At 43.9% G+C, this 22,923-nt stretch overlaps 4 protein-coding genes and 1 long non-coding RNA gene across 6 annotated transcripts in view; 2 read left to right on the top strand and 3 right to left on the bottom strand.

The window, feature by feature from the left end:
• Positions 1–1,662: 1,662 nt before the first annotated feature.
• LOC306829631 lies at positions 1,663–2,501 on the bottom strand. Its single transcript, XR_013779880.1, has 2 exons — positions 2,372–2,501; positions 1,663–2,236 (listed from the first exon to the last, which is right to left on the bottom strand). It is a non-coding gene; the product is annotated as an uncharacterized lncRNA (long non-coding RNA).
• Positions 2,502–4,060: 1,559 nt separating this feature from the next.
• On the bottom strand, positions 4,061–6,099 carry rab33ba (RAB33B, member RAS oncogene family a; the record flags this gene model as incomplete). Its single annotated transcript, XM_079352728.1, has 2 exons — positions 5,382–6,099; positions 4,061–4,564 (listed from the first exon to the last, which is right to left on the bottom strand). Exons 1-2 carry the CDS (start codon positions 5,607–5,609, stop codon positions 4,061–4,063), a joined length of 732 nt encoding a protein of 243 aa, XP_079208854.1. The 5' UTR covers positions 5,610–6,099.
• Positions 6,100–6,658: 559 nt separating this feature from the next.
• LOC306829622 (uncharacterized protein) lies at positions 6,659–10,673 on the top strand. 2 transcript variants are annotated; one of them, XM_079352734.1, is made up of 6 exons: positions 6,659–6,970; positions 7,085–7,251; positions 8,608–8,675; positions 9,047–9,155; positions 9,294–9,394; positions 10,238–10,673. In XM_079352734.1, the coding sequence occupies exons 1-6, from the start codon at positions 6,857–6,859 to the stop codon at positions 10,258–10,260; spliced, it is 582 nt and encodes a 193-aa protein (XP_079208860.1). In that variant the 5' UTR covers positions 6,659–6,856; the 3' UTR covers positions 10,261–10,673. The 2 variants fall into 2 exon arrangements, 1 of the variants encoding a protein (XP_079208860.1); XR_013779875.1 differs by lacking the exon at positions 8,608–8,675 and having other exon boundaries at positions 6,662–6,970.
• Positions 10,674–11,753: 1,080 nt separating this feature from the next.
• On the top strand, positions 11,754–19,670 carry hspa9 (heat shock protein 9). The gene is made up of 16 exons (XM_079352695.1): positions 11,754–12,101; positions 13,098–13,156; positions 14,092–14,179; positions 15,297–15,478; positions 15,567–15,691; positions 15,765–15,838; positions 15,921–16,027; positions 16,105–16,267; positions 16,367–16,459; positions 16,546–16,755; positions 16,894–17,121; positions 17,209–17,431; positions 17,711–17,805; positions 17,886–17,978; positions 18,872–19,012; positions 19,290–19,670. The coding sequence occupies exons 1-16, from the start codon at positions 12,021–12,023 to the stop codon at positions 19,392–19,394; spliced, it is 2,067 nt and encodes a 688-aa protein (XP_079208821.1). The 5' UTR covers positions 11,754–12,020; the 3' UTR covers positions 19,395–19,670.
• Positions 19,671–21,104: 1,434 nt separating this feature from the next.
• LOC306829608 (nuclear factor 7, ovary-like) overlaps positions 21,105–22,923 on the bottom strand; it is a 2,123-nt gene continuing 304 nt past the window's right edge. Inside the window, exon 1 of the mRNA XM_079352714.1 lies at positions 21,105–22,923. This exon is cut by the window's right edge and continues 304 nt beyond it. Coding sequence (XP_079208840.1) covers positions 21,434–22,834 — 1,401 coding nt within the window. The 5' untranslated portion in view covers positions 22,835–22,923 and the 3' untranslated portion in view covers positions 21,105–21,433.

The raw sequence follows: 22,923 nt of genomic DNA, 5'->3' as shown, positions 1-22,923 counted from the left end.
AACAGAACTCCACATTTTGATGGTTCAATGTTGTTTACTGCAAAGTTACAAAAAACAAACATTGCAATGAAGTCACTAATCAGTGACTTTCTGAATCGTTCTGTGATTGAGGTTTATCTTTTGAGGGAGTTTCAGTTCGGGGAGCGTCACTTGGTAAGGCAAAGGAAACTCAGAAGGATCGGTGTGAAGGCGTTTTTCTCCAAAACAAAGGACACTTAAAGAACACGGGAAAGCTGCCGCCATATATAAAACAATAAAACACAGCTGGTTGTTCTGCTTGCTTTAGTTCCCACTCATGTGCATAGCCACTGTGCGAGTCCTGAGAGAGGCCATTTTGGTTTTTAGTGATAGTCCTGCCACATGATGCGTGTTGTGCATGCAGGACCAGCTGTGATAAAAGCTGCTCCACATAACGGGAAGCAAATGGTGATCAGAATACAAACGGAAAAAAACAACAACTTTGACAACTTAAGAAGCAAAGTTGGGTTTTTGTCACAACTTCACCAACGACCACAGAGAGGTGAAAAAGCTGCAGCAGCACGAAGACGTTGCAGCAATAATAAAGCTATAATCTGATCGTTTCCCATGATGCAACCTGTGGTCAATCACTTTGTTTTAAATTGTGGATAATCAATGAACCATTGTAACTCATCGAGCCTTTACTTTACAGTACCAAAGGCAATTTTTTTTAAAATAATTTTCCAAAATTTGGAAAATCTGACGAGTTTAAAGTTAAACAGCAGGAAACGGGACTTTTCCACGTGTGATGTCATTGCGGCACAATGGAAGTGTGTGGTGAGCGTCCGTCTTTACGGAGGCACGGTGGTGAAGAAGACCTCTGCCAAGTTCACCAATCAGATCCCGAGGTGTTGTGACGGATTTACTGCACTGCTTTTTAATTATTACAAATCTATTGAAACAAGGCTTGAAAGATGAAATCTCAAAAAAATAAAAGTGTTAAAGTCTCCAACCTTTGGGAACATTGTTCCTAACTGTACAATTCTTAAATAGCGCCACCTTGTGGTCAGTGAATAAGTCAATAAGTCAAATGAAATGTAAAGACATTAAGGCAAATATTCGCACAGCGTGTGTTCGTTGGATTATGCCACCTGCTATATTCAATTAAGAATTTCACTACAAATTTTCACTACAAAAAACTGAATTTCCCCTCGTGGGATTAATAAAGTGTAAATTATTATTATTATTATTATTATTACTTTATATTTTATATATTTATGCTCAACATTTTGAATATTGAAGGTAAAGCTTCAGGTCTAAAAACTAAGTTTTCCTCTGTAATGTCATTGCCTTGTTGGATTTTTCCTTCACCTGAAGCTCAGTGTGTTAAAACACTGCCGAGTCTATCTGAAGGTACGTGGTCTGTTGAGGGTTAACCCACAGAGAGGTGTCCATTAGGTGCCCTTCAAAGCCCCGCCTACTTTCTCTGGTCCAATCAAATCCAGACCCTTCAGGAGCAGAATCTAAAGTTAGGATGAGGACATACTGGCTGCTGCATTGTTGTCAGAGAAGCTTCCTTCATGTCTGATCATATCGTCGGGTAATTTTATCATTTAATTCAGAAGATAGTTTACAGATTGTTCCTTTAATCCGCACATGCTCAGTGTATTTGGGGCAAATTGAAATGCAAATTGGACGATGAAATACAGTATGAATTTTATTTGTGACTCAAATAAGGCACCCATATTCTAACAATTAAAAAAACAAAACATTTCTGTTCATGTGTTTTCAAATCAGCTCTTTGATTTGAATTCTGATCGGCATGTTGCTCCCACAGACCCCATCCTATAGTGTAACATGGATTATAATGACACGTGTTCGTTTCAGCATACAAAAGAGCACACATCAAGGACATGTAGTGGATATACAGTGATACATGTATCTGAGTCCGTGTGCACAATATGAGAGGTGTGTTTTCTCTTTTTGATTCACCGGCCGGCCAACACGTTTTTTTTTTTTTTTTAATGCTGAGCAGAAGAGAAAAAATAAATCAAACACAGGCAGCTAACAGACACATTTGGTTTAAATCCATTTCCAAATCCTGAACAGTTTTCCTTTTTTTATCCGTCCTCCAAAAAGCATGACAATGAACATTTTCCCTTTTTTACTGTGTGCTGATACACAGCCGTTAAGTGAAGGTGTCTGCATTAAATATAGAAATATGGAAGAAGTGGTACGAGCTGTGAACCGAACACAAACTGAGCGACTCGCTAACACGCTAGTTAGCGGGGATAGAGCGACTCGCTAACACGCTAGTTAGCAGGGATAGAGCGACTTGCTAACACGCTAGTTAGCAGGGATAGAGCGACTCGCTAACACGCTAGTTAGCAGGGATAGAGCGACTCGCTAACACGCCAGTTAGCAGGGATAGAGCGACTCGCTAACACGCTAGTTAGCAGGGATAGCGCGACTTAAATACAGATCAAAAACCATCTGTCGTCTTCGTACCAGATATTTGATTCCCATTGGACCATTGGTTGAATAAACAGAGAACAGGAAGTGCACACAACAGTTTGCTAACTCTGTTTATGAAACAAATCTACGGAGTCCCGGAGGTGACATGCTAGGCTATTTAACCGATCCAGCAAGTTTGTTCAAAATGAATAATATCAAATCATATCAGTGATTCTCAAATGTAAATGTTAACCAGGAAGTAGTTGAAGGCTACAAGGCTTATTAAATATGTTTTTTATTTTTTTATGGTCCCCAGATTTACAGGATCCTTCGTCTGCGTGCTTCAAAGTGAAAACAGACTTTAACCTTGAACACAACACCCTGAGTGTAACGTCTTGACAACAAGGCCGCCATGGGAATAAGGTCGATATTAGTTTAACATATATCCGTAAAGACGCGTGTGCAAGTTAGTGAAAGGCATGCTGTAGAAGGAGAGAGTGAATTATAAAGTGGGTGAAAGAGCGTTAAAAATCAACATGTCACCTCCTGGCCTTCACACACATCTGTCCACAAACACTTGTCAAGTACGAGCAGAGGAAATGGAAGTTGAGCGAGCTAACTGGGAGTTCACTCGGTTCACTTTTGATAAGTCAACAATAATGCACGACATGTTTTTATTCATCTCGTGTCGTGTCAAGCTCGACCATCTACTGCAGAAAACGCTGCTGAACACGAGCGTACGACATCAGGCGTCCGTCTGCTTCAGACACGTTCTGTTCAGGTGAATGAGCCAGGTGTGATGTCACTAACACAGATGATAGATGCTAATGATGGGAGCATTTCTGCATCCCCTGGTACCTGTTTGTTTGTTTGGGTTTTTTTTAAACATGGTAACCTAAGATTTAAACTCTTTTTTTATGAGCTGTTTATGTTTTTATTTCAAACAAAAAAACCATTTTTTTTCCCACACCGAATAAAAATGTTTTTGTTTTTTTTAATATGAGGATTTTAATTGTTTACACCTCAATGCTCCAATAGCATGTGCACGACGCTGAAGCAATTCACATTTTTGTGTCGACGCTACCCGACTGTTCGACTGCAAGCGATAAATCCAGCAGAGGAAGACTGCAAGGCGGCGACCTGCGAGCTGTGCAACGCAGGTTTTAAAAATATTGATTTGTTTGCATTCCAACACCTGAATCAATGAGAGGAGCGCCTCTCCGACAGGCTCAACACAAACAAGACGGCACAGTGTTCACATTAGTCAAGTGTTTTCTTGTCTTTTCACGACTCGTCTGTGTGAGGAAGTCAAACCCGGACTAACACTGATCCCTTATTCATCACCACCATTTGATCTGTTTTCTGTTGCCTTCGAACAAATGAAAAGAAGTCACTTTAAAACCTGAAATGGCAGCGGAGAAAACATATTTATAATCAGACTTTTTGGCTCCTTGTTCAGGAGGATTTCCATAAACCAGCGCAGGACTTTGGAGCTCCCAAACAACAATTATTCTGTGATTCGTTTCCCAGATTCATTTCTGAAGTGAAGCACGAGCATGTCCTCTTCTAGCGGTGACATTTATCTGGGTGGAGCGCTCGTCGTGAAGACGCTCTCGAGCCGTCCGCAGTCTCTCAGATTTGTTTCCCCTCAGCAGCTGCTGCAGCCCCAGCTCCTGGCCCCGCCTCCCTCCTCATCCGTCCCCCTGTTGAGGTTTAAGGTTACCCCCGAGGCTCCGGGCGGCTGGCTCAGTACCAGAGGCTTCTGAGACTTCAGCTTGTGAGCCACGGTCATAAAAATAGCCTCCACGTGGTCGCTGTTTGCTCCGCCACAGTTCCCGCCGTCTCCCTGGCCATTTGGGTTCTTTGCAGACGTCTCAAATACGGGCATGGAGTGGGCGTCGGCGAACTGCTGCGCCACATCTGTGCACACCTGAATCGAGTCTTGGAGGTCGCACTTGTTTCCTACGAGGATCCTGGGGACCTCCGAGCCCAGAGCATGCTGCTTGCACTCCTCGATCCAGGCCGGGAGGCTGCGGAAACTCGCGGCGTTGGTGACGTCGTAGACGAAGACGACGGCGTGCACGTTGCGGTAGTAGTGCTGCACCATGGACTTCCTGAAGCGCTCCTGTCCTGCGGTGTCCCACAGCTGGATCTGTGAGGGGGCAGCGTGCAGACTGATCAGTGGACATGTTTTAATACCCAACAAAAATGATCAAATGATCGCAATAAAAAAAAAAAAAAAAAAAGAGTTACAAACCGCTCCAGTGCGCCCGCTTGTCAATCAGGTTACTATGAATAACTCTTATTCTTCATCCAATCAAAACAAAGGAGTCATTAAGAAATTCACTCCAACTGAGACATGACCAATGTCTTTTTAAACGTGTTCATGTCTGCTGTTTTTGAATGCGTGTGTATGCAGCCGGCCTCTAGTGGACACTCGAGGAACTGCAGGATGTTGCAGCACTGGCTTCATTGTTTTAACACCAGAGGTTGCTGCTTGAGCCTTCGTCTTTATAACACACACACACACACACACATATATATATATATATATATATATATATATATATATATATATCATCACAGGTTTTCTGATGATCTCGAGGAGTTTTATCAAGAAACGTGATCGCAGCCTACATGAGGAAGTTTAAACACAAGTTAAAATAATAAAAATAATAATTATCATAAAATAAGGATCTGTTATTTACCCACTGCTTTCTTTTCATTCAACTAACTTTGAGTTGCTTGCACTGCAGCCATGTAATAGCCTACCTGTGCCCTTGAGCAAGGCATTTAACCCTAAGTTGCTGCAGAAGAGCCGCTCTATTATAGTTTACATCAAATCTATCAAACATAACGCGTCTCCTTCTTCTTCTTCTACGCTTTTATTGCAGAATTTAAATTTGGGATGGTTAAACTCTCCATCAGATGACGTCACGCCGCAGATGTCACGTGTCTGCAGTGCACACCTTGATTTTCTCCCCGTCGATCTCCACCAGCCTCTCCCTGAAGTCCACCCCGATCGTGGCCTCGGTCTTCTCGGGGAACTTGCCGGCGCAGAAGCGGTAGGTGAGGCAGGTCTTCCCGACTCCGGAGTCCCCGATCACGATGATCTTAAAGATCCGGGTCCTCGGCGGAGGAAGGCTCGAGCTCGAGACAGCGCCGGAGAATTCAACCGACGACCCGATCTCCGCCATATCACACCAACAGACAGGCTGGAGGATCTACGGAGAGGGAGGCAGGGACTTCTTCTCCTGCAGCAGCAGCTGATCCCGCAGCTCGTGCAGCTCGTGCAGCTCACGTCACTCCCGAAAAAAAAACGTCAACTAAAAAAAAAAAAGAGTTCACGACAGACGTGTTTGATCAAATCACAAAGTACATGGCATCCAGATGTTGTCCATCCGGGTATGTTAAGTTTAAAGGTCCCAGTGTGCCTTTCAAGCCCTCAGCTGTGAAGCCACGTACAATGTTGTCAGGGGAAGTCTGTTCTCGCGAGATAAATTTGATGACGCGTTCACGATCCTGTGGGAAAGTACGTTATTAAAAAAACAGACTGTAGATATAAAATATGAACCCGTAGGCCCATCTATCATTTGTTTAATATATATTTAGGTCGACAGTCTGTTGTACAATCAAGGCTCTAAATCCCAGCAGGATGTGTGAGGCTGAATGAACTCTTTAGGGCCTCTGTAATAAAATGTGAACTAGTCTGTCACCTTTTTCTCTTACAGGACAAAATTGTCATTTTAGAGGGGCCACAGGTTTTGTCTTTTAAATAATATTGTGATGAACTTTTTGTATTTTGATCTCTACAAAAATAACAATGACTAGTTAGAGTCAGAAACTATTTTGTTCTATCTCTAGTAAGGCTTTGTAGATCAGAATCAAACCCTTTAATAAAAGGAAATGAAATACTTAGATTTGTTCGTTCTTCTTTATCTGTTTGTTTTTCTCAGAATCAAGTCTGTAACCGTGTTATTTATTTTGTACCAGCTGTCTGTATTTAGCTTATTAAATGGTTAAACAGCAGCCTGCTTGTTTGCGAAAAATTGTGCCAAGGTTTATTTTTATAGTTAATAAAAAATGTAGAAAGTAGTCAAATCTGTTTAAATAAAGAAATAAAAACATGCATTGTACTAAACATTTTGTATTTGATGAATATATCTAGCTCTCACTAACATGAAAAAGAAAAATAACTAAATATACCGTCTGAATAAGACCTGAAGTCGGGGGCCACAAAACCCCCCTGACTTATGTTATCACCAAAGATTTCCAGAATTGATCAATGTTGGAAAAAACTTTCGCCCGTGCCCACATCCCAGAGTCCACTGAGATGTTTGGCATCACTTCAAACCAATGAGCACATGAGTTTTTGTAAACAGCCTGCCTATAAATCTGTGCGCGCTCCAAGTCTGTAGGGACATATGACCGACTGCTGTCCACCATGTTTGCTCTCCTCTTGGCCTCCGTCCTCGTCTCCCTGCCGTCCTTCAGCTCAGCGGCCCCAACCACAGACAACTGCAGTCAACTGACCCAGCCAGCACATGAGCTTCACCAGGTACAGACTGATTACAGACAATATTAAAATGATACTCAGCCTGTGAAATCACCAGAATGAGTTTTAATCATCATGACAGTGGAGTAAGCTGACCTCTGCTTTCTGCTTAAACAGATTATGGGCAGGTGGATTTTTATCGAGGGGTTCGTTAATAATGAACTCGTTGCCTCATTAGTGAATTATACGGAGAGTTTCTGGATTGAGCTAAATACAACAGCAGACAACAAGACTGTGTTTTTCAAAACATTCAACCGCTGGACGGCACAGGGGCCTCGAGGAGAGTAAGTCCTCTCTTTAGTTTCTGTTCTGCTTTCTCAGCTTTTCATCTTCGTTTACTGCTGTTTTCTGTCTTTGCAACAATCTGCACCGTATTCAGTCCAGTCCTCAATCATAACCCCCGGGCCGTCCCGTCCATGTAACCAGGATGTAAACACAGCTCTGACAACATCACAGCTGGCGGCCTTTAATGCTGCAAGTTTAAACTATGACTAATTATGCAGAGATGCTACAATAAAAGATCTCTCCCAGTTTTAGGGAAATTTACTTCAAATTATTTTTTAATGGTTTAAAAATGGAGACAAACTTATCATTTGTAGTTCAGTTGATAAATGAGAACCCAACTGTGCGTACAGGATTATGACTAGTCATTGAACTTTCCATAACGGTGAGTCGAATGGACACAAGTTCTGTTCTGCTGTGAACAAAGGAAGGGGCGTGACGTCAATACTGCTGCCTAAACAGCTGATCCTTACTGCGAAGTTAAGCCCCGTTTCCACACAGCAGTCCGGTACGGATCGGTACAGTTCGGTTCGATTAAGCCTGATCCCGTTTGTGTTTCCACAGCCACCCATGCCATATTTGGTAGGCGGATGGTGATAGCCGCTACGTAAATAGCATCACATGATAGCAGCTAACCGCTAACAGCTAACTAATGAATTCAACAAAGGAGAAAAACGCTACACAAACAAAACCAACGAAGAAGACATCCATCAGGTCATCTCCTCTGTCACTGTCATGTGACTCTTTATTACAAGAACTCATCCAGCTTTGTTTCAGAGAAGGCTGTGAGCGGCGAGGACAAATACACACGTACACAATCAGCTGTGTTACAGTCAATGCTTTAAACACGGCGGGGTTTGGTTTGCCGACGTAACACGGGAAGTGACAATTCTTTCTGTCCCAAAAAGTGGGACGGGATGGATCGGTTATTTGGGAATGTTTCCCGGGATTAGTCTATGGAAACGCCGCAAAATGTGCCGTACTGAGACGAACCGAGCCGGACCGCTCGGTGGAAACGGGGCTTTCGTGGCTCGAAATGAGCAACAGTGGAAGGAGGGGGATAAACTTTATTCGTTTAGAGCATGTCATTGGAAGTTTTAATATCTTTAGACGTTTCCATGGCAATCGTTTCTGTGGTATCTGTGGCAACAATCCCAGCCCCCACACTCCCACCTCTTTTTATGACCCCTTTTTTTTCTTCTGATAACGTCTAAAAACAACTTTAATGAACAATCGCAGATCTGGCAAAACATGATCAGCGACCTGTGGATGTCTGAGACGCACTAACTCATTTTCTGCAGCTGTTTGCCCTCTTTGCTCACTTGGCTTTACTGTTTCATCTTCTTTTTTTTTTTTAGGGAGACTAAATGTCTCAGAGTTGTCAACAATTTTGACGTCATTAACGATACAGACGTGGAGTTACACCGTAAGTAGACTCATTAAGGACACAATAGGACAACAAAGAACACTCAGAATCAGAATTGTTTTTTAAGTCCACATTTACATATACGATGAATTTGAGTTCCTTTTTAAAAAGTTTGAGCTTTTTAACATGTCTGCGGTACGAGATTTCACAGGGCAGGATTACAGGACAGTCGGGGCACCGCTTCTTTCTGTATACACACACACACATATATATATATATATATATAAACATGTACAAATATAGCCTATATACATACTGAGATCTGACAGCTGCTGGGCTGCAGGGGTAGATTTTACGGCCCAGAATGTTATATTTTCATCCAACACGTTATTGTAGTCTTCATCTTTAAATGTCTGTGTTGTGTTTTTCAGTGAAAGTTGCCGATTTGTACTACCGCTTTCTGCAGACCTGCGCTGACTGTCTGGTCATGCACACTTACAACAAACAAAACCCTTACCAACTGCTCTACTTATTTGGTAGGTTTGAAAATACACATCACTAGGTCAAGCGTGCACGAGCAAACCGAGTTGCATGGCGTTCTTGTTAAATAAGTAAGTGACTTGTGATTGCTGAAAGTCAAATAAGGCAAAGTTTAAAGCTGCTTATCTCTGCAGGGAGGAATACGACTTTACCTGCGTCTGACTTGGAGACCTTCAGGAAACAGGTTGCATGTCTGCAGTTTCCCAGTCCTGCAGTATTTCACTACGACACCACTAAAGGTGAGGGGACGACGTCTAAAAAGTGGAAATATTTGTAGCCTCTGGATTCATAAGAAACCCATTCAGAATCAAACAAGCAATAAGACAGGGTCGTTTCTTTTACAGAGAAACGATGGAAAAGTTGTTTTCTTGTCCTCTTGAGGAAAGCATTAACAAAGATTACACCACCAATCCTAAATCCTGTTGATGCAAATAAAACACAAGAAAATCAGTTTCTTTCAGGTCGTTTTCAGGTCCACATATCTGTCAGATTTAGCTTTGTCTCTGAACTGATCAAACGTATCAATTGCTAATTTGTCTACAAACAATTCAGTTTCAAAACAATCAGTCATTAATGGCTAACCAGTGGCTGCACCAGATTTACAGAGAGGTTGGCCATCGATCCCAGGACCACATCCCGTCTTTATCAGACAATAACCAGAGCATTTAGAGAGGAGGGATATTTATTTGTGCAACTGGCAACCACTACAGCCTGTCAATCACTTCATTAAAAAAAAAAAAAAAAAAAAAAGATAGCAAGGAGAATGACAGACTTTCACTTAATATGTTTGAATAATCTCAATGAAAAGAGCTATCAGTTGCAATATGAGAAATGTAGAATCATCTTTAAAACTTAAGTTCAGGAGGACGATGTTGAATGTTGTGCTTTCATATTTCATAGCTTCACAATACATTTGAATATTCCCTAAAGATCCTGATAATAGTCAAATACTGTGTTTATCTTTCTGTATAATACTGTGTATCTGTTTGCTGTTATGAGGAACTGCTTTGGCTGAATTTCATCCAATGAATTGAAGTTATTTAATGTTGTGAAATGTTGAGTGTACTCTTCTGTCTTCTCAGAGCTTTGTTCAGAGGACGACTGACGAAAACCCACCAACAGCTGCAAATCCCACTCACATATTAAAATAATAATAAGAGACATTCATTGTTTTTAAATTCAAATTAATGACATTTTTAACCGCATGTTTTAAACTCAATTATTCAATGTCTGAAATATAAATTGTTCGCCTTTCTTAAATGTATTCAATACTATCTAAATAAAGCTTAGAGTAGCCTACTTTACCTGCTATTTGAAATCAACAGTGCTTTTATTTTGAAACAAAGTAAGGAACTTTTTGTCGAGCTTAACCACAGAAATCATTTTATTTACATACTTTTTATTTCAGCTTTGTTTTTTTCTTTCGCACCAATAAACCAGATACATTCCTTGTATATGTAAACGTACTTGGCAATAAAACTGATTATGATTATGAAAAAAAAACCTAATAAGTCAAAGAGCTCAAAGGAAAAGTTACAGATTTGATGTCATGAGGTCAATGTCACTTTGGAGCTGTCTGAGAGTTTGTTTTAACAATGAAATGAGACAGATGCAGCGATGTCGTTTTCTCCAAAGGGAGACACTGAGGAGGCTTTAAAATAGTATATGATTAAAACGAACGCATTCATTTCATACTTTAACGAACTGAGATAAACTGGTTGATGCTGACAGCACTTAAAATACAATATATAAAACTAATACATTTATATTGAAAGCTTATATATTTGGAGTGCAAGAAATTAGCAGATATACATAGACTGTAAATGTTTCTGTAAAAATGTTTAATGAATCATTGCTAAATGCATTTGAGAAACAGAAAAGCAGGTAAAATCAACTTTAATGTCTTCAACTCTGAGGGTTTCGCTCATTACTGACTTTAATTTGACTTCCATATTTCATCCTTTCATTCAACTATAAGTGAATATAAATCTGTAATCAAGAGTATCCTATATTTTGTTATAAATGCAGTTTACATACTTTTTAAGAACAGATCAATAACAGTCTCAGGGTGGCAAACCCTTTTAACATTTAAGTATTAACGATAATAACAAATGTAGATATTAATAATTGCTTTTTGACCTGTTAGAATTTCAAGCTGACATGTCGACAATGTAATTTCAACTAGTAACAATTCTAAAAAGATAATTCATTTTTCACTATTGCAAATGATCATTCAAAATGTCATGAAAACTAAAACAGTACTTATCAGTCAGACTTTTTTTATGTTACAAAACAAAACAGATACAAATGAGTATATAATATGATAATAATAAAATAAATATAAATGGTATAAATTCATTGAGCATCCCTGATGTAACGCACGTGACACCCTCACGTACCCGTCGTTACATCATGACCTTCACATGCCCACTGCGTGCGTCAGTCCCAGCCATTTCCTGACCACAAATAGGCAACAACATGCAGATATTTTATACATCTTTGAGTCTGAACGATCAAATCTCTTATTTGCACAACATTTCGCGTAAGATGTTTGCATAATTAATTAAATCGAGTCGCAAATATTTACTTAAACAGTTTACATTTACTCAGGCAGTGTGTTGGCCGCCTGATTCGGGGTCCTCTGGCGGTGCATGGTGCAACATGTGTTGGATAATTCCAGAAAGAGCTTCGCAGTTACGTCTCTAAAGTCAACCCTGCAGGAGCAGAACTGTCCATCCGGCCAGGACTCGTGTGGAGCGTTAACTATACTCTAAGATTAGAAATAAAAGCGAACAGGAAGCTTTTTAGTCGACATTTAAAAACCTTTGAGTGAATTTTGTTACCGTGTAAACCGAGGTGTCAAACATGTTGAGCGTCGCCAGAAACGTTTCAAGGACTCTCTCCACGAGCAGCTGCACGCGAAGTGTGTCCTCTTTGGTGAAGAAGGTGAGCTCTAAACACACTTTATTAATTAAAACTACACACACAAACACACATATGATACATGTCATCAAATAGCCAGGGTAGCAAATCTTGACGTCACACCGGTTAGCTAAAATGCTAACCCGTCTAGCGTAAGGCCGTCGTGACAATCCAGATGTCATTTCACCTTTAACTGGTTAAATACTTATCGTGTCGTTACCTTAAATATTATAGAATAATAAACATCACTGGCATGTTTTACTGTGTTTTTATTTAAAATGAACCCAGATGTTGTGATCTGTACTGAGAGCTAACATTAGCCGTTTAAGATGTAATTTATCTGATTTTACTTGTTCTTCTTTCTGTTTAAATCTCATCATTGTGTTTGTTTTAAACAAACAGGGTGAGTTTTAAGTGTGTAAAGAGTGGCCTGGATGAGGCTCAGTGACCTTCAGCTGGTCCTGGTCCTAGTCCTAGTCCTGGTCCCTGCAGAGACTCTCACATGTTGAGTTTATGAACCTGCTGATCAGCTGTTCACATTAATGATTTAATCCTGTAGTTTACCAGGGGTTTAAATTAAAGAGTAATGTGATCAGTTCCTTGATTTTAATTGATCACTGGGTTGTAATTTGACTCAGATGATGAGATTCTTTAATAATAACAACTGAAAAGATAAAAAGCATAATTGATTTAAATTTTTAAACCGTGGTTGTAGAGATGGATAATCGATTCAGAGGTGTATCGGTTCACATCGGTACTCTGAAAAATGAACTGTGGTAAATATTGCGAAGCATCAGCAGCCATAGAGGAGGGGATGTCATGGAAAGGCGTTACCGTGGCAACTGCGAAGCCATACCACGAATGCAAGAGCCGAAGAGATTACGAGGATCTTTGGTGTTTTTAATGAAATAAAATAAAAGGAATCGGTCTCGTCTCGTAAAGTGAATCGTATCGGGAGTTGAGTGAATTGTTGCGTCTCTACCTGGTACTGTTTCTAAAACGCTCTCTTCTGATTCGCAGGCATGCTGGAGCGGCTTCCAACCCGACGCTCTCCGAGCCCTGTCCAGGAGGAACTATGCGTGAGTATTGATCCGATGAGTTTGGTTTCAAACACAGAGCGAGGGCTGATGGAGCTTTTTCATCGCAGGTCAAATCTTCACGTTTACTCTCTCAGCCAGAGGCGTTCAGAGTCTGTCAAGTTGTTGTTTTTTTTGGCCCCCGACTTCAATCGAAGAATCAGAAGACTCATTCAGATTGAATATTTAGTTTTCTCTTTTTCATGTTAGCGAGGGCTAGCTTCATCAAACATAAAATGATCAGTTTAATGTGTGTTTTTATTTATTTAAACAGCTTTGACTACTTTCCACATTTTTTATTAACTATGAAAATGAACCTTTGAATGATTTTTGCTATAAATACAGAAAACTTTTACAAAATAAATAAAAACACAGATGAAGAAAAACGAACTAATCAAAGTATTTAATTTATTTTTATTAAAGGATTTCTTTTATGAACCTTTTGATCCTGATTGTATTTACACAAAAAAAATATAATAGAATAGTCTCACAGTAATTATTTATTTTATTTTTGTAGAGGTCAAAACATAAAAAGTTCTTTAAAGTATTATTTAAAAAAACAAACCTGTGGCCCCTCGAGCGATTCTAACACGGCTGCTCTCGACCTTTTCACACTGATTTTTTGACGAAAGTGGCGTCACACCTTTTGCACGTTCATGTTGATTCAGTGATGGCGTCATATCGGCGTCCCGGTCTGTGAATCCAGCACAGCGGGGAACATGACAGGCTGCTGTGTAAAAGTGTTAATGAAACCTTCAAGTTAGACGCAGCTCGGGATCGAACCCCCGACCTTCCGGTTGATGTCTCAGTTCTGTGTAAGAGATGAGTTCATATCAAAGCTGCTTCTACAATAATAACTGTGTGTGTGTGTGTGTGTGTGTGTGTGTGTGTGTGTGTGTGTGTGTGTGTGTGTGTGTGTGTGTGTGTGTGTGTTGCAGGTCCGAAGCTGTCAAGGGTTCAGTCATTGGCATCGACCTGGGAACCACCAACTCTTGCGTGGCGGTGATGGAGGGCAAACAGGCCAAGGTGAGGATGAACAGACGCCGTACCGTGACCTCGTGTTTAGAAAATGAAGGTGGACGCTGTTTTCATTAAACGAGTCCGTTGAAGTCGTTTGCATCCAACAGAAACCAAAACAAATATAAGACAAACCTCTCCGTCTGTCAGGGCAGAAATAAACCAAACAAATGCATGTTGTTCTTGTTGTCCCGGGCCGACACCTGGAGCCGTGTTAAAGAGCACCGGCGCCACATGAAAGACAAACGTGGAGGTTTCTGTTGTATTCAGTCGCCGCGCTGCAGTGTGATGATGATCTTTGCACTCAGCGACGTCAACAACGTGCAGAAGCAGAGCGGCGGCATGTTGTTGGCGCCGCTCTGCTTCGTGCTGCTCGTGTCCATCAGATGCTCGTGCAGACTTTCTGGATTGATCCAGCTGCAGTCGCCAAGTTGTGCAGTGCATTATGGGTAGGATTGTAATGATGAGTCGTTTTTTGGTGGGATTCAAACGGCCTCCAGCGATCAGTGTGAAAGCTGATGAGCAGCATTTTTCTCGTGCATCACAAATTCAGCTCCGCCTGTAAAAAAACAAAAAAAAAACAGATCGAGGTCATTAGGCCGAAGGGAAGACGTTGGTATCGTTATCCAGACCAGAGCAAACGAGCTGCAGGCATGGAAACACCCTAAGACAACATGGGAGATCTTTGTCAACCCCCCCCCCCCCCCCCCCCCGGGCATTTCATGTAAACCACTATCAGTGGGTTCTTCACCGACGTCTCTTCGGCGCCGGTTCAGATCTCAGTCACCAGCGAACGAGCGCGCACACGTGTTAACGGACGCTCGTCGACGTGCCTCGTGCAGCTGAAGACGAGGGTCTCTGGTCGTTCTGTCGTTGAGGTGCGTGCAGCACCTCGGCGCCCTCTGATTGGCTGTCCAGCTGAGGAAGGAAAACATGCAAACAACAAGTTTAACTCGATCACAAAAACCAACCGTGAGGTGGCTGAGAGCGCGTGCAGGCCTTAGTGTCTGCAGTGTTACCAAACTAACAGTGCCCCCTGCTGGTGTGGAGGAGTATGTCGTCTCACGCAGGCACAGAGTGGACCTTCGTCGCCTTCAGCTCTTTGATGATGCTCTTTGTCTCTCAGGTGTTGGAGAACGCCGAGGGAGCCAGGACGACTCCGTCGGTCATCGCCTTCACCGCCGAAGGCGAGCGTCTGGTGGGCATGCCCGCCAAACGCCAGTCCGTCACCAACCCTCAGAACACGCTGTACGCCACCAAGAGGCTGATCGGGCGGCGCTTTGACGACCCCGAGGTGCAGAAAGACATGTGAGTGTGACGACTCGGCGAGCGCTTCTTTAAAACGTCGCTAACATCAAAAACCGAAGCAGAACACTCAAGTGATGTTTGTCAACAGGAAGAACGTCCCCTTCAAGATCGTCCGGGCGTCGAACGGCGATGCCTGGGTGGAGGCTCATGGGAAAATGTACTCGCCGAGCCAGGCCGGCGCCTTCGTCCTGATGAAGATGAAGGAGACGGCAGGTATGGATCTCTCTCCTCGTCACCTTTTATTGATTTTAAAAACACGTTTTCATGATCGTCGTCTTCGCTGCAGAGAGCTACCTGGGAACCAGCGTGAAGAACGCCGTGGTCACCGTCCCCGCCTACTTCAACGACTCTCAGAGACAGGTACACGCACACACACACACGCACACACTCACCTGTGATTGTAGTCGTTCCTCGTCGTCACGTGTTCCTGTTCCCCTCTCAGGCGACCAAAGACGCCGGACAGATCGCCGGTCTGAACGTCCTGCGCGTCATCAACGAGCCCACGGCCGCCGCTCTGGCTTACGGCCTGGACAAAACCCAGGATAAGATGTGAGTAGAGCAGCGAGGACGCCGGCACGCTCGTGATGTTTCCTGAGCGATTTTAATCACGCCGTGTTTGTCTCCAGCATCGCCGTGTACGATCTGGGCGGAGGAACGTTCGACATCTCCGTCCTGGAGATCCAGAAAGGCGTCTTCGAGGTGAAGTCCACGAACGGAGACACCTTCCTGGGCGGCGAGGACTTCGACCAGCACCTCCTCAAACACATCGTCAAGGAGTTCAAGAGAGAGGTGAGCCGTGCGTTCGCTTGATACCCCCCCCCCCCCCCCCCCCGAGCCGTCCGCTCGCCCCGGGTCTCACCGCTGTGCTCTCTCTCTCTCCCCGTGCAGTCCGGCGTGGATCTGACCAAAGACAACATGGCGCTGCAGCGAGTCCGAGAGGCCGCCGAGAAGGCCAAGTGTGAGCTCTCCTCTTCACTGCAGGTACACGCCGCGCCGCCGTCGTCTTAGCTCGCTCGCCGTGACACGAAGCGCTCGCATCACGCCCGCTCTTTCTCTCTCTCTTCCAGACCGACATCAACCTCCCCTACCTGACCATGGACGCCTCGGGTCCCAAACATCTCAACATGAAGCTGACCCGCTCTCAGTTCGAAGGCATCGTGGCCGACCTGATCCGCCGCACCGTGGCGCCCTGCCAGAAGGCCATGCAGGACGCCGAGGTGTCGAAGGGCGACATCGGAGAGGTGCTGCTGGTCGGGGGAATGTCCCGCATGCCCAAGGTAAGAAGGGACGCCGCACGACGAGCCGCCGTCAAATCACGTGCTGCTTGACGAGCCGTACAGATACTGGGATGGAACTCTGGTTTCCATGGCGACCAGACGCGACGCTGTAACGTGTGTGCGCGTGTCTCTCTGCAGGTTCAACAAACGGTCCAGGATCTGTTCGGCCGCGCTCCCAGCAAGTCTGTGAACCCGGACGAGGCCGTCGCCATAGGAGCAGCCATCCAGGGCGGCGTTCTGGCCGGCGACGTCACCGACGTCCTGCTGCTGGACGTGACGCCGCTGTCTCTGGGCATCGAGACGCTGGGCGGCGTCTTCACCAAGCTGATCAACAGGAACACCACCATCCCCACCAAGAAGGGCCAGGTACTCAGACGCACAGAGCGCACGTGTCTGCGGCGAGCTTTTTCCCGCCTTTTTTTCCCTCCACTAACGACATGTGCTCGTCTCCAGGTGTTCTCCACCGCCGCCGACGGGCAGACTCAGGTGGAGATCAAGGTGTGTCAGGGCGAGAGAGAGATGGCGGCGGACAACAAGGTGCTGGGTCAGTTCACCCTGGTGGGAATCCCCCCGGCCCCGCGCGGCGTCCCCCAGATCGAGGTCACCTTCGACATCGACGCCAACGGCATCGTGCACGTCTCCGCCAGGGACAAGGGCACGGGCCGGGAGCAGCAGAGTACGTGTCCCCAACTTCTTTCAAATATTTAGTAAAACAAACAAACTTCCTGTATTGATGATGACGATGAGAAATCGTGTCGGGTGGCGTGCGGCGTGTGAAGGTGGCGGTAATGATGTGAACAGTGTAGAGCAGTCGATTCTCTTTATAGTTCCTACTAAACAAACAGCCAATCAGATGCTTAGTTCACGTCTGTCGTACGTCTTCAGACTTTTTTGATGCTTGATTTGGCTGGTTGACGTTGCGTTGACGGCGTCTCTCTCGTGTCTCCGTGCTCAGTCGTGATCCAGTCGTCCGGAGGACTCAGTAAAGACGACATCGAGAACATGATCAAGAACGCCGAGAAGTACGCGGAGGAGGACATGAGGAGGAAGGTAAACGAGAGAGCCGATTCACCTCATGTTTCTGACAAATCCACTTCCTCCAAACGCCACGTGTTGTCGTTTGTTCACAGGACCGCGTGGAGGCCGTCAACATGGCCGAGGGCATCATCCACGACACAGAATCCAAGATGGAGGAGTTCAAAGACCAGCTTCCTGCTGATGAGGTAAAACTTTAAGACATGGAGTCCGTCTGCTTCGCTGATTTAAACCGTCAGTCATCTTATACAGCTCAGGATTCACATGTGACCTCTTTATTCAATTCAAGAAAACTTTATTTGTCCCCGCCGGACAATTCAAAGACACTAAAAATACACAAAAACAATAAAGTGTCAAAATTTAAATGCAAAGTTAGAAATGTAAAGAGTGGAGGTGTAAGTGGACTGTGATTGGATGAAAGAAATCTATAGTGCAGGAAGTGAATATAAATAAGTGCAGTTGTGTGTGAAAGTCAAGGCACCGCTTTAAAAAAAGACATTCATTATTTTTTAATACTTATTTTTTATTTATATTTGTTATTTATTTATTTAAATTAATGTTCAGAGACTCTTTCATGAGGAAAAAAAACTATCAGGAAACATGAATGCATAGTTACGTTTAAAAAAAAAACTAAATAAAAAAAAAACCTCATTTTGGCTTTTTCCTGTTAATTTTGTCTTTTCAGCCCATTTACCAAACAGACTATAAATATAAATATTAATTTAATACATAATGTGCTGTTTTTAAAGGGGGCCCTGACTTACACATAGATCTGTGTATATACAGACTAAAGCTATTGAATAGGATGAATACTGATGGAATAAAGAGATTGCATTGCACTGATGGATGAGATAATAAACTGATATTAAACATTAATAATGCATTAATAAAATCCTTCTCTGAGCTGTGAAGTGTGTACAGCTCCTCCAGCTGTCAGACTGACAACACGAAAGGTGAAATCAGTGCAACATGGGATTCTCGAGGTCGTTGACCTTTGGTCCTCATCCCTTGTTTGTAGCAGCACGTATAAATGTGCAGCCTGTCTGAGCTCTCTCCTCTTCTGTGGTCTGTCGTCTCTCAGTGCACCAAGCTGAAGGAGGAGGTCACAAAGGTCAGGGATCTTCTGGCCAACAAGGACTCTGAAACGGGAGAGAACATCAAACAGGCGGCCACCACGCTGCAGCAGGCGTCGCTCAAGCTCTTCGAGATGGCCTACAAGAAGGTAGAGTGCTCTTCACATCGACCAGGCAGCGCTGCTCGCCGTCGATCGCTTCTTAGAACTGACTTGAGTTTTATTTGGACCAACTGTCCACCTGGCGTTAGTTTTTATTTAATGACGGCAGGAAGTGATGGAGGATAAAAAGGTATTAAAGCACGTCTGATGCAGAGTTTTAACTTCCTCCGAGGTGATTTGTATTGAAGTGGCACGTTCTTGCATTCTTGATGGTATTAAATGAGGAAGTCATGCCTGTCTCTCACATGTTTGTTTGTCTGTGCAGATGGCTGCAGAGCGGGAAGGCAGCAGCGGCGGCAGCAGCGGCAGCGGCAGCAGCAGCAGCAGCTCGGGCTCCTCCGAGGGAGAGAAGAAGGAGGGCCAGCAGTAAACCTTTGCACTTTGTGTCGCTGGGTTTTCATGACAGCAGAGGACTGTTGGACTCGGGGTTCGGACTGGGCCATGACGGGGCGGGGAGGGGGCGGGGCAAGGGGCTGTCTGTCCGGAGTGACAAACTGAATCTTGGTCATTCTCACAATAATAAATTATTCTACTGTGTTTTGAGCAGTAAAATACTCTAGATAAATGTCAGTGTATGCTCCTCCATGTCCTATGATGTCCTGTTTGTAATTTAATCGTCTCATTAAAACATGTTTGTTTATTTTTACACAGTTGATCATTTACATTCTGATGTAGTAATTATTTTTTTTTGTTTTTTGTCTAAGACATCATGTTTTTGTTTCCTTTCATCATCCGGAGCGGTTCAGCTTCTTCGTGTTTGTTACGAGGAGTGAAAGTTCACTCGCTTCACTTCCTGATAGACGATTGTTGTCTTCGCCATCTTCTGTTCAAAGTGCACTCAGGACTTGGAGTTAAAGCACAGAGATGTAGGAGTATATTTAGAAACTTGTTGTCCTGGGTGCACTCTAAAGACGTGCACGGATGCAGGTGGGATCAGATTTTAGCATCGAGGTTGAATCTTCTGTCAGGAGTCGACTCACGCTGATAAAAAAGGAGAGAATCTAAATAAAGTGTTTCCGATGAGGCCTGAGCTTCAGTTCACTTCATGTGACAGATGAGTCTGTGAGCTCTTTGAACAGCTGGCTCCAGGTTCACCACGTCACAGGTGGCTCGTTGTTTCAGACAGCAGGAGGAAGAGGCAGTCGTCTCCCTCTCTGTGCGTGCGTACCGCCTGACTCATCCAGACAGGAGGCCGCCGATTGAATTGAAATTAAGTTTATTAGTTTTTTTTTTTTTTAAAGGGTGTGACTATATTACTGGAATGAAAATTGAGGGTCGTAAGTGTTGCTGTCTTTTTTTAATAAAAATCTGAAATTTTGCTTCTTGTTTACATGATTAAATAAAAAAAGTTCTGTTTTTACAGAACTCATTAACATCAGCCGATATGAGCTTTCCCACTGCTTATTGGTGTGGGCTGATCGCAGATATTTGCGGATATTACTTGATTTAGTCACCAGTCACGTGTTTAATTTGAGTTTCTTTGTACCACGTTAGCAGTTCTCTTCGACCAGCTGTTTGAGTTACAAGTCTCACTCTCTTTATTTCATGTATCACGAGCTCATACATGTAATGATGGGAAAGTTAGTTTCCTACCACAATGTTCGACCACACTCCGCTTCCTGCCAGCGCTGACTTTCAGTAAAGAAACCAGCAGGGGGGGGGGGGGTTGTCAAAAATTCACATGACTACATATTATACAAATAATAGTTGTTTTCTTAATGTGAAAATATTCTAATCATATTTTGAAAACTCTGAGGAGGCATCACAGTGGATCAGAGCAGACCCGGAGCAGGTTCTGGTTCAGGACTGACCGGTGCTGTTTCATACAGAGCAGAAGCAGCTGAATTCCTCCATCTGAGAATGAGTTATGAAGGAAGTTTCTTTGACAAGGAATTATCTTTTTTTTTTTTTTTTCATTAGCCAGCGTTCGACTGTGAGGGAGTCGAATTACTATTATTTGATTTTCCGACTACTCGGGGTCTCCCCCAGTCTACTATTTAAGATACATTCATTTAAAAACCTAAATACTCTCCAATACTATGAAAACAACAAACACACGCTTTGTTCATTGTTTCCTGTTGATTTATTGACATTCAAATGGTGGGTGAGCACATTGAATTTAACCGTGGGGTCAGTAACGTCGAGCTGCACAAAGTCATGATGCTGGAAAGAAAGGAAGTATTTAAAGTAACTTACAGTCAAAATACTCATCAAACTTCAGAAAACAAGCAGAAGACAATATAGAAAATGCACTTTATTAATCAGTTCTCTATTAACACATCATCTAACATGCTACATTAAAAAGCTCTCGCTGAAAAACTGTAACTATGAAAGTTCAAATGTGAAAGTTCACAAGAAATAAAAACGCTGAGTTCACCTTCATTAACTCGAGAAACATCCGGTTCTACTTTACTGCTCCACTGACACACAGACCTTCAGCGGTGATATCTTCAGAGCAGGCGACTCTCCACACCAAATGTATGGAAAGAGCTTTTCAGTGAAAGTGTGTGTGAAGGTGTGTATGTGTGTGTCGGTGTCAGGATCAGAGAATGACAGCGTTCCTCTGTCCCAGTCCAGATTCACTCGGATCCTCCGAGGTCGTCCTCTCACCGACAGATCAACGGGCTCACGTGAACGCTGAAGTGCTGCATATTTGTTGTTGTAACAATGTAGTCGACATAATCCAGAGTCTATGTCGAACTTCCTGTCTGCAGACTCCTCGCACACGGCCACGTCCCAGACTGGGTTCTGTCCAACCTGGACGTCCCAGCTGTGAGTCCCTGAGTGGAAGCCCTCAGAGCCCAGGACAGAACAGCACTCACTAATCCTCTCTGGATTATCAGGAAGCTGCAGCTTCTCTCCTCCTCGTCTCACACAGGTCAGACCTTCAGACAGGATGAGTCCTGGACCAGCGGTGTTTGGGTCCAGGATCACAGGACTGTAGGAGACCATGTCCTTCATCTTGGTCCAGATGTTGAAGCTCAGGTTGCCCAGGTGTTTGGCCTGGTCTATCAGAGCTCCTGAGGGCAGCTGTGGATCCTCCAGCAGGGGGCGCTGCTGGACTCTTTCCACTGCAGCCTTGTAGTTTTTCAGGAATGAGACGTCTGCAGCTCTCAGCTCGTCCTCTGTGTCTCTGACTGTGAGTGAAAGAGCTGCTATCTCTCTGCTCAGAGCCTCCATCTCCTCCTTCATCCTCTGACTCTTCTGCTCCTCTTCCTCCCTCAGTGCACGCAGCCTGGCCTCCTCTTCCTCTTCTAGAAACTGCTGAAGCTTCTTAAACTGCTCCTTAATCTGCCTCTCTGTCTCTGCAGCCTGGACCTTGATGTGTTTCCCTGTTTGATCACAGATTTCCTTCACATCATTGAGGCTGCTCAGTTTGTGCTTCAGGGGCTTCAGTGATTCCTGCAGCTCGTCCCTGAGCTCTTGTGCAGCTTCATCCACGGGTCTGAACGTGTGGTTGCTGTGTTGTTTGGAGTCTCTGCAGACGAGACACGCGAGCTGCTGATGATCCAGACAGAACAGGCTGAGTCTCTCAGAGTGCAGCCTGCAGAGATCCTCAGAGTCTGATGAAGCTCTCTGACCTCTCTGCAGTAAGAAGGCCTCACACAGGTTCTTTAACACCAGGTTACACGGAGGTTCTGACCTTGAAGATCGTTTCTTGCAGACTGGACACTCCTGGGCCTGCTTCTCTCTCCACCACGTCTGCAGACAGGCTTTACAGAAGCTGTGGCTGCATGTCAGAATCACAGGATGTGTGAAGATGTCATAGCAGACCGGACAGCACAGATCCTCCTCTAAATGAGAAGCCATTTTCTTTTCAGTGAAACAAAACTGATAAGAAGCAGACAGTGACAACCCGACCTTACTTTGACCTGTGTGTTCTCTGACGCTCCACACAG

The sequence above is a fragment of the Symphodus melops genome, assembly GCF_947650265.1.
Source record: "Symphodus melops genome assembly, chromosome: 9".
NCBI classification, from domain to species: domain Eukaryota; kingdom Metazoa; phylum Chordata; class Actinopteri; order Labriformes; family Labridae; genus Symphodus; species Symphodus melops.
This window is presented reverse-complemented; position numbering and strand designations above follow the sequence as displayed.

What these genes read in the sequence shown, in the direction of transcription:
- LOC306829622 (XM_079352734.1), top strand. Translation starts at nt 6,857, where the DNA reads ATGTTTGCTCTCCTCTTGGCCTCCGTCCTCGTCTCCCTGCCGTCCTTC. An exon ending in GCACAGGGGCCTCGAGGAGA is followed by an intron (nt 7,252 to 8,607) that starts GTAAGTCCTCTC and finishes TTTTTTTTTTAG; the next exon opens with GGAGACTAAATGTCTCAGAG. An exon ending in TCACTACGACACCACTAAAG is followed by an intron (nt 9,395 to 10,237) that starts GTGAGGGGACGA and finishes CTGTCTTCTCAG; the next exon opens with AGCTTTGTTCAGAGGACGAC.
- hspa9 (XM_079352695.1), top strand. Translation starts at nt 12,021, where the DNA reads ATGTTGAGCGTCGCCAGAAACGTTTCAAGGACTCTCTCCACGAGCAGC. An exon ending in CTGTCCAGGAGGAACTATGC is followed by an intron (nt 13,157 to 14,091) that starts GTGAGTATTGAT and finishes TGTGTGTTGCAG; the next exon opens with GTCCGAAGCTGTCAAGGGTT. An exon ending in TCAACGACTCTCAGAGACAG is followed by an intron (nt 15,839 to 15,920) that starts GTACACGCACAC and finishes TTCCCCTCTCAG; the next exon opens with GCGACCAAAGACGCCGGACA.